General features: G+C 34.9%; 6 protein-coding genes across 6 annotated transcripts; 1 reads left to right on the forward strand and 5 right to left on the reverse strand. All coding sequences in view use genetic code 12, as the record gives it.

The window, feature by feature from the left end:
* Positions 1-292: 292 nt before the first annotated feature.
* Positions 293-2,137, forward strand: MSC7 (meiotic recombination directing protein; the record flags this gene model as incomplete). The annotated part of the gene is made up of 1 exon (XM_002547342.1): positions 293-2,137. The coding sequence occupies one exon, from the start codon at positions 293-295 to the stop codon at positions 2,135-2,137; it is 1,845 nt and encodes a 614-aa protein (XP_002547388.1).
* A 133-nt stretch (positions 2,138-2,270) lies between these two features.
* VMA10 (H(+)-transporting V1 sector ATPase subunit G) lies at positions 2,271-2,612 on the reverse strand (the record flags this gene model as incomplete). The annotated part of the gene is made up of 1 exon (XM_002547343.1): positions 2,271-2,612. One exon carries the CDS (start codon positions 2,610-2,612, stop codon positions 2,271-2,273), a length of 342 nt encoding a protein of 113 aa, XP_002547389.1.
* Positions 2,613-2,874: 262 nt separating this feature from the next.
* Positions 2,875-4,122, reverse strand: CTRG_01697 (uncharacterized protein; the record flags this gene model as incomplete). Its single annotated transcript, XM_002547344.1, has 1 exon — positions 2,875-4,122. The coding sequence occupies one exon, from the start codon at positions 4,120-4,122 to the stop codon at positions 2,875-2,877; it is 1,248 nt and encodes a 415-aa protein (XP_002547390.1).
* A 433-nt stretch (positions 4,123-4,555) lies between these two features.
* Positions 4,556-5,719, reverse strand: RNR22 (Rnr22p; the record flags this gene model as incomplete). Its single annotated transcript, XM_002547345.1, has 1 exon — positions 4,556-5,719. One exon carries the CDS (start codon positions 5,717-5,719, stop codon positions 4,556-4,558), a length of 1,164 nt encoding a protein of 387 aa, XP_002547391.1.
* Positions 5,720-6,998: 1,279 nt separating this feature from the next.
* Positions 6,999-12,086, reverse strand: SWR1 (chromatin-remodeling protein; the record flags this gene model as incomplete). Its single annotated transcript, XM_002547346.1, has 1 exon — positions 6,999-12,086. The coding sequence occupies one exon, from the start codon at positions 12,084-12,086 to the stop codon at positions 6,999-7,001; it is 5,088 nt and encodes a 1,695-aa protein (XP_002547392.1).
* Positions 12,087-12,649: 563 nt separating this feature from the next.
* On the reverse strand, positions 12,650-13,294 carry CTRG_01700 (uncharacterized protein; the record flags this gene model as incomplete). Its single annotated transcript, XM_002547347.1, has 1 exon — positions 12,650-13,294. One exon carries the CDS (start codon positions 13,292-13,294, stop codon positions 12,650-12,652), a length of 645 nt encoding a protein of 214 aa, XP_002547393.1.
* Between the last annotated feature and the right edge of the window lie 320 nt (positions 13,295-13,614).

Genomic DNA, 13,614 nt, shown 5'->3' on the forward strand with positions numbered 1-13,614 from the left:
CAATTTGGCCATCAAGTTGCCTGATGTTCCTTTTGGTACAATTGACAAAAATTGCAGCAAGTGCGAAAGAAGAATAATCATTTTTTTCTTCTCAATTTTAACGATCGCTTAGTTTGGTTCCTGTAGGACCGTCAACAGAGCAATGGAAAAAAAAAAAATAAAAAGAAAAAGAAACCGTGATCCATCATCATATTCCACTCTTCCATTTCCTTTGTCTAGTTAAATGAAACAACACTAAGTGTGAAAGAAAGAGAAAGAGAAAGACACACACACACGCACAGAACTAGCTAAGATGATTGCAATTGATCTAGAATTTAGACAATGGCAATGGCAGTACCAAATATCTACTACATTTTTTATTGGAGTAATTTTACCAGCCTTGTACTATATTTATTGCAAATATATTACAACTCAGCCTAATAATTATAACAAGATTGAAGCCCCAGTTAAAATAACATTTCCAATACCTGAGGAAGCTAGACCACATTGGAAGGGTAAAAGGTTATACCCACCTCTGATTTCTGTACCAAATGAACCTAATAAAATCCAAAGTTATTGTCCTGCTACTGGCCAATATTTAGGAACATTCACTTGTACCACACGTGAAGACATGGATGAAATGATTTCAAATGCATCAAAGGCACAAAATAAATGGGCCAAATCATCATTCAGTTTAAGAAGAAAATTGTTGAAAACCATGGCTAAGTTTATATTGGAAAATCAGGAAAATATAGCTCGTGTGGCATGTCGTGATTCTGGTAAAACCAAACTAGATGCATCAATGGGTGAAATAATGGTTACTTTAGAAAAATTAAATTGGATTATACTGAATGGTGAAAGAGCATTAAGACCTTCTCAACGTCCAGGTCCATCTAACTTCTTAATTGGATTAATGAAGAATGCAGAAATCAGATACGAACCATTGGGCGTTATCACTGCTATTGTTTCATGGAACTATCCATTTCATAACTTGATGGGTCCTATTATTGCCTCATTATTTACCGGGAATGCAATTATAGTCAAATGCTCAGAACAAGTTGTATGGTCTTCTCAATGGTTTATTAAGTTTGTCAGAACTTGTTTACAGGAGTTGGACATTGATGAAAATTTAGTTCAATTATGCTGTTGCTACCCAGAAGATGCCGAGTATTTTGTTTCACACCCGGGTTTGTCACATATTACTTTTATTGGTTCAAAACCAGTGGCTCACCACGTTGTAAGTAATGCTGCTAAACAGTTAACACCATGTGTTGTTGAATTAGGTGGTAAAGATTCTGTTATTGTTGTTGACGATGTTAAGGATATTAATGCATTATCTTCAGTAATTTTGAGAGGAACATTTCAAAGTGCTGGTCAAAATTGTATTGGTATTGAACGAGTCATTTGTTTGCCAAAATCCTATGAACAATTGGTTGAAATTTTCACTGAAAGAATCAAAAGTTTTAGATTGGGTTCTGATATTGATCAATTAGACGAAATAGATATGGGTGCCATGATTTCAGATAATAGATTCAAACAATTGGAAGAATTGGTTGAAGATGCTGTCAGCAAAGGAGCTAGATTGGTGCATGGAGGTAAGCAATTCAACCATCCAAACTATCCACAAGGTCATTATTTCGAACCTACATTGTTGGTTGATGTTGATCCATCTATGAGAATTTTCCAAGAAGAAGTCTTTGGTCCTATATTAACCATGATTAAAGCCAACGATGTCGACGATGCCATTTCATTAGCCAACGGTACTGAATATGGTTTGGGTAATTCTGTCTTTGGTAATAACTTTGCTCAAATCAATGCGATTGCTGACAGATTAGATAGTGGAAATGTTGCTATTAATGACTTTGCAACGTTTTATGTTGCTCAATTACCATTTGGTGGTATTAAGAAATCTGGTTACGGAAAATTTGGTGGTGAAGAGGGATTGACAGGTTTGTGTAATGCCAAATCTGTTATCATGGATAAACCTTTGTTGCGTTTATTGGGAGTGGCAACAGCCATACCTCCAGCCATTGATTATCCTATTCAAGACGATAAAAAATCTTGGAATTTTGTAAAGAGTTTGAATATCGCAGGCTATGATAATAGCATATGGGATAAAATCAAAGCATTCAAAACATTGGCTAAGGGTGGTGCTTAAATTTATTATGTAGTTCACCTGATGTTTATTACATGTACATTATCATTATTAAAACGATTTTTATTGCTTTTTGACAGAAATAAAAATAAAAAAAAACAATCAATGTAATGTGTATATATTCTTTGAAAGTAAATTAGTTGCTAGCATTAACATGTAAAGTTGGAGTTGGTTTAACAGTTGCTTCAACCAACAATTTGACAACAGCATCTTTCTTCTTATCAAAAGTAGATTTAATACTAGTCAATTCTTTTTGAACTTCAGCATCAGCTTCTTTATCAATCTTTTCGTTTAATCCTTCATGTTCTTTTTCATAGTTTTTCAATTCTTCTTCCTTTTGTTTCTTATAACTATCAATTTCAGCCTGTGCATCTTGTTTAGCTGACTTCAAACGAGTGGTTCTGTACTTTCTAGCTTCATTGACAATTTCTGCTGCTTCTTTTTCGGTTTTTAATAATGATTGAATTCCAGATGACATGGTGTTTGGATGATAGTGGTGGAATGATAATTTATTTGAGTAATTTGTTCAATCTCTCTCGTTTTTCTTTCTCAATTTTTTTTATCAGTTGTTGTTGGAATATTTGCTTCAGGTGGTTTTTTTTTCTTTTCCTTTGAAGCAGCATAAATTAAGTCGTGCACTTGTGATACTAACTGTGTCTCGTTTCTGCTCGTGAGTTGAACGTTTGGTAGCAATCAATTATTTACAGGTGTACGTGAAATGCACGATTATATAATATATACTAAACTCTATACAGTGTATCTCTATTCTTATTTGTCACTACGAATGCTTTGATAATCTTATTTGCAACACACCAGGAAAGTCCAATCAAGTTTGCAATACAAATCAAAAATAAAGTGACACCAAATATTGCACTCATAACTTTGAAGAATTCCAATTCGTATCCGCCAATTAATCCTTTAGAAATCTCAAAATTTGCTAGAGACATGGTGCCAATAGGAAATGTCATTACCCAAAATCCTTTGTTCCACTTAATTAAACCCAATCGTTTTGTTGTATAGTCTGGATCAAGTTTTTTGGCAAATGGTTTCATTTTTGAGAACACTGAGGCAATGGCCAAAGTTAAATACACGTAACTTCCGGCCAATAGAAAAGCTGCCAACATTGCTGAATGAACCAAAAATATCTGGCCAAGTGTTTTATCAGGAATCATTTCATACATGTTGGACCCGAACAACATAATGTTGTAACTACATTGGCCAGTGAATCCTATTGGTATAAATTGGCTGAAGATTACTTCGGTTTTAGGGATTTTTTTTAACATCAATCTCGTTAAGTATAGGGCACCCAATCCATGAAAATATGCTAATGATACAAATAATAGCATTAAGCAAGTGATTTCGGTGATTTTCTTGAGATTGTCGTTTGGCAAATTCGGAGCAATCAAATTACCAGATGATGATACAACAACGGGACAAACAACTGGCATTATAGCAACCGCCGTTATTCCATCTAAACTATGCTTATTTAGCTTTGACAAGAAAGACAAAAAGAATAGAATAAATGCATTATAAAGTGCAATTGCAACCCCAATCCACCATAAGCACCACATAAATATTGGGTATCTATTCCATGTGATCAAGTGGATTCCATTGATAATCGTGTTAAATGACATTGAATGCACAGCAAAAAATACAGAAAGAGTTGGGTCTGTATGATAGCGGTATATTCGTTGGGGATGATAGTAGCACGCTACCACCAACATAACATTTGCAAGTAGAAACAACGCAACCGTCAAGCAAAAGAAAATGATCCCAATGACTTCAAGCCATTTACCAGGGTATGGGAATCCATAGAAAATATTACCAGTTATCCCAGTGCCCAAACTTGCAACAAAGTACACTGGATGGAAATCATCAATCAATTCTTTTCTCAAAAAGGAACGCAAGGTACTGGTATTATTTCGCACGCTTGTACCGCTTTCATGCAGTGAACTGGATTTTGAATCTTGATCCATAAGTCCACACATTGTGTTTTTGCTACAGTAACATCAATGGCATCGATTGCTATTAGTGTGTAGCAGATAACTAGTTGTATAAGTAGTATAAACTATATAACGAAGTTGTCATTTCCGTTGGAAATAAATCATAGACTTGTCATTGTTTGCTTTTGGAGGGGAATGAGTTTGTGGGGCTGTTCTTCCGGTGAAATACCTGTGCTAACTATGTTGCTTACTAATGCGCACAACAAACATATTTTTATTTTTTATTTTTCAACCACTTGGTCATAAGTCCGATAAGAATTACTGTAAGAGGAAACCACTGATATATGGAAAAACACAATCAATTAAATGAAACAAAAAACAAAACGTCATATACAAAAGAGTATTATAAGCTACTTAATAATAGAAAATCAAGTTCTTTAGAACTAAATAATAAATTAAACTCCCACAATAATCGATTCTAGAAATCTTCATCAAAAGACACCATACCAGTTCCTTTATTTTCTGCTTTTTCCATGACACCAGCTCTTTGGTAATCAGACACTCTCTTTTCAAAGAAATTGGTTTTACCGGCCAAGGATATATTTTCCATGAAATCAAATGGATTAGTCACGTTATAATACTTATCATTACCAAAAGCAACCAACAATCTATCGGCACAATATTCCACATATTGACACATCAAATCACAATTCATACCCAACAAAGAAACTGGAAGCGCATCACTGAAGTACTTCTTTTCAATACTAACAGCTTCAGTGATAATCTTTTCTATAATGGAAGGATCCGGCTTATTCTCCAAGTATGAAAATAGTAAACAAGCATAATCGGTGTGAATACCTTCGTCCCTACAGATCAATTCATTTGAGAAAGTTAAACCTGGCATCAACCCTCTTTTTTTCAACCAGAAAATGGAAGCGAATGACCCACTGAAGAAAATGCCTTCAATAGCAGCAAATGCCACCAATCTTTCTGCAAACAAGGCTTCTTCGTCTTGAATCCATCTAATAGCCCAATCTGCTTTTTCACCAATGTATTTAATATTGTCAATGGCGTTGAACAAGAAATCGGCCTCCTTAGGATCCTTGAAGTAGGTTTCAATTAAAAGGGAATATGTTTCTGAATGGATATTTTCCATCATGATCTGGAATTTGTAAACCAGCTTGGCTTCAGGAAGTTTAACTTCAGTACAAAAGTTTTCAACCAAGTTTTCATTGACTATACCATCTGATGCAGCAAAAAAGGCTAAAACTCTTGAGATGAAAAATCTTTCATCTTTATTCATTTTATTTTCCCAATCATCAAAATCTTTACTCAAGTCAATTTCTTCTGCTGTCCAAAATGATGCAACAGATTTCTTGTAGAAAGTCCAAATTTCAGGATATTTTATTGGAAACACAGTTCGACGAGATGGATCTTCACGTAATAATGGTTCATTCATTTCAGATTCTTTCAATTTGTGTCTATGGACAACGTGTTTGGCCAAAAATTCTCTATGCTTTCTGTATGCTTCAGTGTGTTGTTCTGGATCAACATTATCTGGCATTGGTTTAGTAACTGGCTTTGTATCTTCATTGTCCTTTACGTTGGATTCAGGTTTTATTTTGTCTGTGTTAGCTGTCATTATTAGGGAAGGTGATAGTAATAGTAATAGTAAATAGTGGAGAAGGTGATAATCGCAGGAAAAAAAAGGATAAATAGAATAAAAATCTATCGGAAAGATCAAAGAAAAATAACTAGTTTTTATATGGACTACATCTGATTTTTATATAGTCGAGGATAAAGTATGATTAAATAATCATTAAATTCTAACACATCTCTTAGATTCTTTGCTTTAGTGTTAAAACTGCACTTAGTGAAATTTTGGTGACTTTCTTTTTTTTTTTCTCTCTCTCTTGTTCCTATACATTTCATAGAGAAAGTACATCATGCGATTGAAAGCTGACGCGCGCGACTGGTCCAGCAATCTTTACAATCCACTTGTCATTTGCTTTGTCAATGTTATTGAACTTCCTTGATCAGGAATCTTGAATTAGTAATCCTCCTTGATAATTATAATGATGATGTTTGATGCTTGGTATAAACATCGCGTGTTTTTTTTTTATTTTTGAACATATTGATAATAAAAATTGAAAGAAACGTCAAGACGCGTCGTGTCGTTTTCCACTCGATTACTAAGCCTGATCAGCTGAGGGCCAGAGGAGAAATAAAAAAGAAAAGTAAACCAGATCCAAGATTTCAATAGGAAATTTAAATCTGAAGTAAAGTTGTCTTATTTTTAGATTTATTATTCCGATTATGTGTAACCCTTTTGTGTATTTGTCGTCTTCTAATCGTTGTGTTATTTTTTTCTTGACCTCCAATATTATGGTTCAAGGTTACTGCTCACTTTACGAGCAAAGTAATGAACGATGTGCTTTCACTATCAGCCCATTTGATGAGCTTTCATGCTTAACCAATAGGATATCGAACTCATACATTCCTAACCATAGTTTATAAATCATAGCCAATTGCGGTTTAAAAGCATTTGCTTATTGGCTAAACCAAAAAAAAAAAAAAAAAGTTGTGCCAACTGGTGACTTCATGCAAATAGTTTTTCAATTAGATCTGGCATCAAAAAATAATGGAATCTCTTCCGTGATTCTTTGAGTACCACAAAGCAAAGTAAATGCTACACGAGATTTGGTATCAGGCAGTGTTCTTGATAGTCAAATCTCATGTAAGGAAATACGTAAAGGAGATATTTTGCTTATCAGAATTTAGTTTATCAGGAAGAATTTTGGATCTTATCCAAGTACACGGCTGGCTCATTACTGTTATTTCTTATTTCTGAATACATTTATGCTGAAATTTTATGTACATTTTTAAGTATATACAGGACATATAAATAATACTTAATTTTCTTAATAATATCCATCTGCAATAAAACGTAACATATACTCATCAATATGACCAATACCTTCATCAAAGTCCACATCTACGTATCCAGTCTCGTCGTCAATACCAAAAATACCATTTGAATTGACATCTGATGGCGCTGGTGTACCGCCCGTGGTGGCAGATTTGGTATCATCCTTGAAATCATCATCATCAATGGCAACTTCTTTCAAAGCTGCACCAGCTGCGACTCTATCTTCCTCATCTTCCGCTTGGGCCAAAACAGTACCCATTTTAGCATCGCCTGAAAAGTCAATAGTACGATCACTAATATCATTGGCTATGGCTGTGGTATCACTAACAAGATCACGAACAGAGAACTTACCAAAATAATCGGTTGTAAATTCACCCTCTTGAATAACAACATTGTCCAACTGTCTTTTTTGGTTTGCCTTTTTAATAATATTTGATTCAATTGTGTACTCTGAAACAAATCTGTAAATATGGACATCACGAACTTGACCAATTCTATGACATCTATCTTGACATTGCTTATCCATTGCAGGGTTCCAATCTGAATCGTAAAAGATCACAGTATCAGCACCTGTCAAATTAATACCCAAACCACCAGATCTCGTTGACAAGATGAATACAGGGATTTTAGGATCACGGTTGAATTTTTCAGTTAACAATTGACGATCCTCAATCTTAGTAGCCCCATCTAATCTCATGTATCGATATCCATGAATATTCAAAAACTGTTCCAATATATCTAGAACTTTTGTCATTTGCGTGAAGATCAAAGCTCTATGACCATGAGCTGTTAAGTCTTGTAACAAGGTAGCTAATCTTTGAAGTTTACCACAATCGTATTGCAATAACGATTTATCAGGAAATGCAATGGATAATTTGACTTGAGATTTATGGAATGGATTTTCAACTTTATTCTCTGCTACATCACTCATTACTCTTCGTCTTGTTGAAATAGGAATCAATTGATCCTTCATATCCAAAGCAACAACAGCAGGAGTAACAATAGAAAACTTCTCGATGGTATCATCCATGAAAACTGCTCTTTCAGTTATACTCTTACAGTACTTATTGAAGGGCATATCCGTATAGTCACGTTGTGCTAATGTAAGTAGCTTCAACAAGGAATTACCATATATTGGTTTTCTGTCACATCTCAATGTGTTTAAATATAACGTCTGTTTCAATTTCTCTTTAACATCCATCTGGTTTTCGTGTTTGAGGTGCTGGTAGTAATTCACATGATTTGTAGGATCGGCCTTTTCTAGTCCACTTTCCAACTCTTCTAATTGGTTGATCTGCTCTTGTAATGGTCCGGATGACTTTAACTTACGAGAAGACTGGCAAATAAAAAAATTCATATCCTCACAACTGGTTACATCCAAATTTAAAACACTAAAGTCAATTTCATCCTCGAGTTCAAATTGTTTTCTTATCAATTGGTCTGTGGTTTGATAAAATGATGGTACTGATCTGGGAATAGCAAATGATGTAACAATTGGGCGCACCTCAAATAAGTCAGGATGGTTACAGACCTTTCTCAATTGCATCAAACAATTAATGATAGAAAGGAAATTACCCGATGCCAAAGTTTCTTTAGTCTTGGCTCTCGACATAAAGTCATCATATAAGAACCTCTGTCTTTTTGATAAACGACAATATACAATATGTTCAAATTTACCAGGCATTTGTTTTTCGACATCTTTTTTCAAACGACGCAATAAATATGGACGCAATACTTGATGCAATCGAGCAACTGTATTTCTGGTCTCTTCGTCCATTTTTTGTGTCGCTCTTTCATTCTCATCAATTAAATCTGCATTACCCGTTGTGGTTTGTTCTAAAATTTTATCAACTGGTTTTCCAAACCATTGTTGGAAGTCATCCAAGTTTGCAAATCCTTCAGGCATAGCTTGGTTGACTTTGGATGATGGCATCAAGAAATAGAGCAATGACCACAATTCCATCAAATTGTTCTGCAACGGAGTACCAGTTAAAAGTAATCTGTTTTCGGTATTGAAATTTAATAATGCTCTCCAACGCGTGGAACGGAAATTCTTAATGTTATGCGCTTCATCCAAAATCATATATCTCCATCTTCGACGTTTGAATGATTGTTGATCTTGAACAACTAATTGATAAGATGTGATACAAACATGGAACGCGTCTGGCTTGTTCCATCCCTTTCTCTTCTGTGCTCTTTGTTGAGGAGAACCGTAATACGTTAACACTTTGAAACCTGGAGCAAATTTTTTGAATTCCATCTCCCAATTTAACATAACTGAAGTTGGGACAATAATCAAATGTGGTCCCCAAATATGATGCTCGCATGCCAAGTAAGACAATAATGAAATTGTTTGAATAGTTTTACCTAAACCCATCTCATCGGCAAGAATACCATTCGTATTATTGTTGTACAAACTAGCCAACCAATTCAAACCTTGTTTCTGATAAGGTCTCAATGTACCACGCAAAAGCGATGGAAGTGGTACATCCCTAACTTTAGAGCCATTAATAACCTCAACATGACTATCATCATCTTCAGATGGTGGCGTTTCTTGCTTAATCAACAGACCATTTGTTACAACTTTTTCATCATTATCATCATCATCATCATCATCATCATCATCATCATCATCATCATCATCAGAAGAGGAAGAAGTCATATTCTCGTCGGAATCGGCTTCTGGCATTTCATTTGAGATATCAACGTCATTGTCATCATCATCATCATCTGAATCGAAGCCTTTACCGGTAAATAGACTTGCAAGACTGCTTCCATTTTGTGTAAAAGTACTCCCATTTCCATTATCTTCACCATGCAGTTCCTCTTCCGCTTCTTCGTTCTCATCATCCAGAGACATACTATCTGAAATAGAACTTTCAGAATCGGAATCAGAATCCAATATAGAATCCATTTCACTGGTATTCTCTCGGTTGAGTTCATCAATTAAATTCTTCTCCTCTTGTGTGTATTCCTGATTTGGAGCAGGACTTTGAGAAACCTCATCTTCATTATATAACGAAGCAAGACCTCGCGTGACATCTGTTTCATCATCATCATCATCATCATCATCTTCATCTTCATCTTCATCTTCATCTTCGTCGTCGCTGTCGCTGTCATTTGAATTGACATCTCCATTCTCACTACCTGAACTCAATTCTCGATCAGAAGTTAAATTTGACGATACAGGTTCCAATGAATCCTCCAAATTTGCATATTTTTTTCGCAATTCCTCCACAGATAATTTCATATCATTATCCTCATCACGTGCTGAAACATCCACTTTAGTTCCATTTAAGTGTTTTTCATCTTCTTCATCTTCGTCGGTTGACATGTAGTCATCTGAATCCACATTTTCTTGTTCATCGCTTGACAGTGAATGTCTGCTTTCCGGTTCTGTTGTCGCTTCTCTGGAAGAAGTTAACTGAGCTTCCAATAACTGGGTGGAGTGCTCCAACATTTCGCTTAAATGTTGTCTACCTTTAATTTTTTTAAGCTCCTCCTCTTTCTCACTTTGCATTACTTGGTAAACCTTGTAGGCTTGATTCCATCTCTTCTTTACAGCTTGCATAGTCATTCTGCTTATCTTCTTGAGATTTTGTTCTCTTTCCTTGGCCAACCTTTCCTTTTCTCCTCTCTTCTTTTTGAAGTGCTGTTCTATCATAGAGGCAATTTTTCTAATTCTCAATTGATGTTGTCTTCTCATCTGTTGATGTACTTTGGAAAATGAAATACCTTGTGCAAGCAAGTGATCTTGATGTGTCGCATTATTAGATATACCTTGGATTTTGGGTGACACTGAAGATGTATTTCTAAATGGATCAGTGAGTTTGATATTAGATTGTGGTAGAACAACCTTACGCTGTTCAACTTTGTCACCATTTAATTGAAGACTCTTCTCGACATTAATTTTATAACGCAATTTTTCTAGCAATTCTTCTTGTTGTAACATTATATTGTTGTACTCATCACTGGTAAAATTATAATCAGGCATACTTCCTTCATCGATAATAGGGGTTTTGAAGTCATTGTCCAAAAACTTACGAAGCTTGACTGTCAATTCTGGTGCAACCAATGTTTCTTCACGAGTTTGAGTAATTGTTAATGGTATAGGGTTAAAATCAATGATTTTATCATCCTCTTTTGATCCCTGGATTTGTGAATTCCTGACTTGATGTTCTGGTCTCCATCTTGGAATATGTGATGGATGGGTGATTATCGGTAATGGGATGGTACGCTTGATGCTTTTGATTCGATGATTCATTTGCTGTTCGATTTCATTATTATCAACCACTTCAATAATGCTGCTAGATTCATCTTCAGATTCTTGGGGCTGGTCCGTTTCCTCAGCTTCTTGGTCACCATCTTCTTGTTGTTCATGTTCATAATCACTCGTTTCCTCCATTTCGCCATCCTCCTGTTGCTCTTCATTATCCTTTTCTATATTATCTGTCACTGTTATTGTTGTTTTCCCTTTCCTTCGGTTGACCCTATCTTGTGCTTCTGTTGATTGTTGGATCTTGGGTTTAGGTCCCGGTTTTGCTTTTATTTTAATTGATTGTAAATTCAGTAGTTGATCTGGTTTTATTTTATGGAGTATACTATTTTCAATTTCTAAACTATTCGCTAGAACCTCTTGTCTGAAGGGATATTTTTCATTTAATAATCGTTCCTGTTCTGCTAGCTTTTTCTTCTGAAATCTCAAAGGTAGACTTTCTATGTCTGAACTGCTTTCAAGTTCACCATCCCAAGTTAGTTTATACTTATTTGTTTTGATGAATTCATCAAGTTCCACTTTAATTATCTTACTGTTCGTACTCGAGTTTTCTTGTGGATCCCAAGATAGAAGGGATTTATATTCTTTTAAATGATACAATTCATTTACAGCCAAGTTAAAATCCACTATAATATCGGCAAGTTTGTCTTCTTTACTTCTTGATTCCATCTTTCTTCGTTTGGATTTGATTGCTGGTGTTTCATTTAATGCATTATGTGGTCGTTTTCCATTATATTGTATCGACGAAGACCCATTTTGACTTAGCCTTGCCAGACTCCTTCTCAATCTTCCATTTTCTGGCATTTTTTCTTAATTTTCCCAAACAAGATAATAGGAATGTCTAACAATTCTGAATTATAAATATCGGATTGTATTGAGATATCTTCTGGAGGGTGGAAGAAAAGTGAGAATAAAAACAGAAAAAGAATCTAATAAAAAAAAAAAACTAAAAAATAAAAAGAATTTAAAGAAAAGCGAAAAGCAAAGAAAAACTGAAATTTTTCGGTGAAAGATGGCGCGTGAAAGATGGCGCACCAAGTGGAGATTTTACACCCTTAGAGAAGATAAAATACTACATTATCTGTAGTTTATTTTAATTTTAATACAAAGGGAAGAACTACAATACTCATCGATAAAGTACAGTGAATATGTAATATATATATATATTTGCTTTATAACATAAATAATAATGACTAAAAGAATATGTTTTCTACTAGTTTACAATTAAAAGTACGAGATAAAATACCCAAGATTACCCAATTTTAATATCAAAGGATACGAAACAACCATGGGGAATATAGATACGTCCAGAAGTCTTGCCTTCTACTTTAACTTTTATTTTTCTTTTCCCATCTCTTTCAAGTCATTTAAGCAGAACCCGATTTGATAAAATCGGCATTTTCTGTTTCATAAAGTTTTTGATTGCTAACAATGTCATTGTCTGCTGGCAAAACACCACATTCGCTTTCCGCAGTTAAATCTGGTTTGTTTTGATAGAATGGAGCGGCTTCTTTGGAAGTAGAACCTAAAGAGTCAGCCAAACCATTGTATGGGAAAGATCTAATCATGGCTGGCTTTTCTGGGTATAATTGGAAGTAGTAAATGATACTGGCAACACCAAAAATTAAACCAAAGAAGACAGCATTATGCTTCAAAGCAGTGGAGTCAGAAACATAATCATAGTAATCAGGAGACCACATATCTAACAAATCTTCATCAGTATGCATAGGGTCGTTTTTGTTTCTTCTATTCTGTGGATCATCATACTTGGCATATGGACTCAATGTTTGTTTCAAAACAAATTCTGGATTCTTGTAATCGGCAAATTCTGGATGTTCTGGATCTGCCAATTCAATAGTTTGGCCATTGGTTTGATCGTAGATTGTTGCTTTAGTGCTGCTGGCAGAAGCATAGGTTCTTGTGAGGCAGATTCTTGATGAATTATTGATACAAGCACCCCTGTTTGCTTGAAACACGAGTCTTGAAGATCTTAATCCTAATCTTGAAATCATTCTTGTGACGGGTAGGTGAACTAGTAAAGTATGAAATGCAAATATGGTAGATATTTTACTCAAATTTGAGAATGGAATATTTTGTTTCTTGACCTCTGTTTCTCTCTATTTTTTTTTTGGTTTGTTTGAAAACATTCAGCCAATAATATTTACTGAGAAAAAAATTACTAGAGGTCGTGCACCGCGAGAATAAAATAGCGACAATATGGAGAGCCATAGGTTTTTAGAAGAGTATCGATTAAGGATTGCCAACTACAATGACCTGAGATGAAGGTAATTACAAATCATGCTTTACTTCATTATAGAATTCACGAAATATT

The sequence above is a fragment of the Candida tropicalis genome (genome assembly GCF_000006335.3).
Source record: "Candida tropicalis MYA-3404 genomic scaffold supercont3.2, whole genome shotgun sequence".
NCBI classification, from domain to species: domain Eukaryota; kingdom Fungi; phylum Ascomycota; class Pichiomycetes; order Serinales; family Debaryomycetaceae; genus Candida; species Candida tropicalis.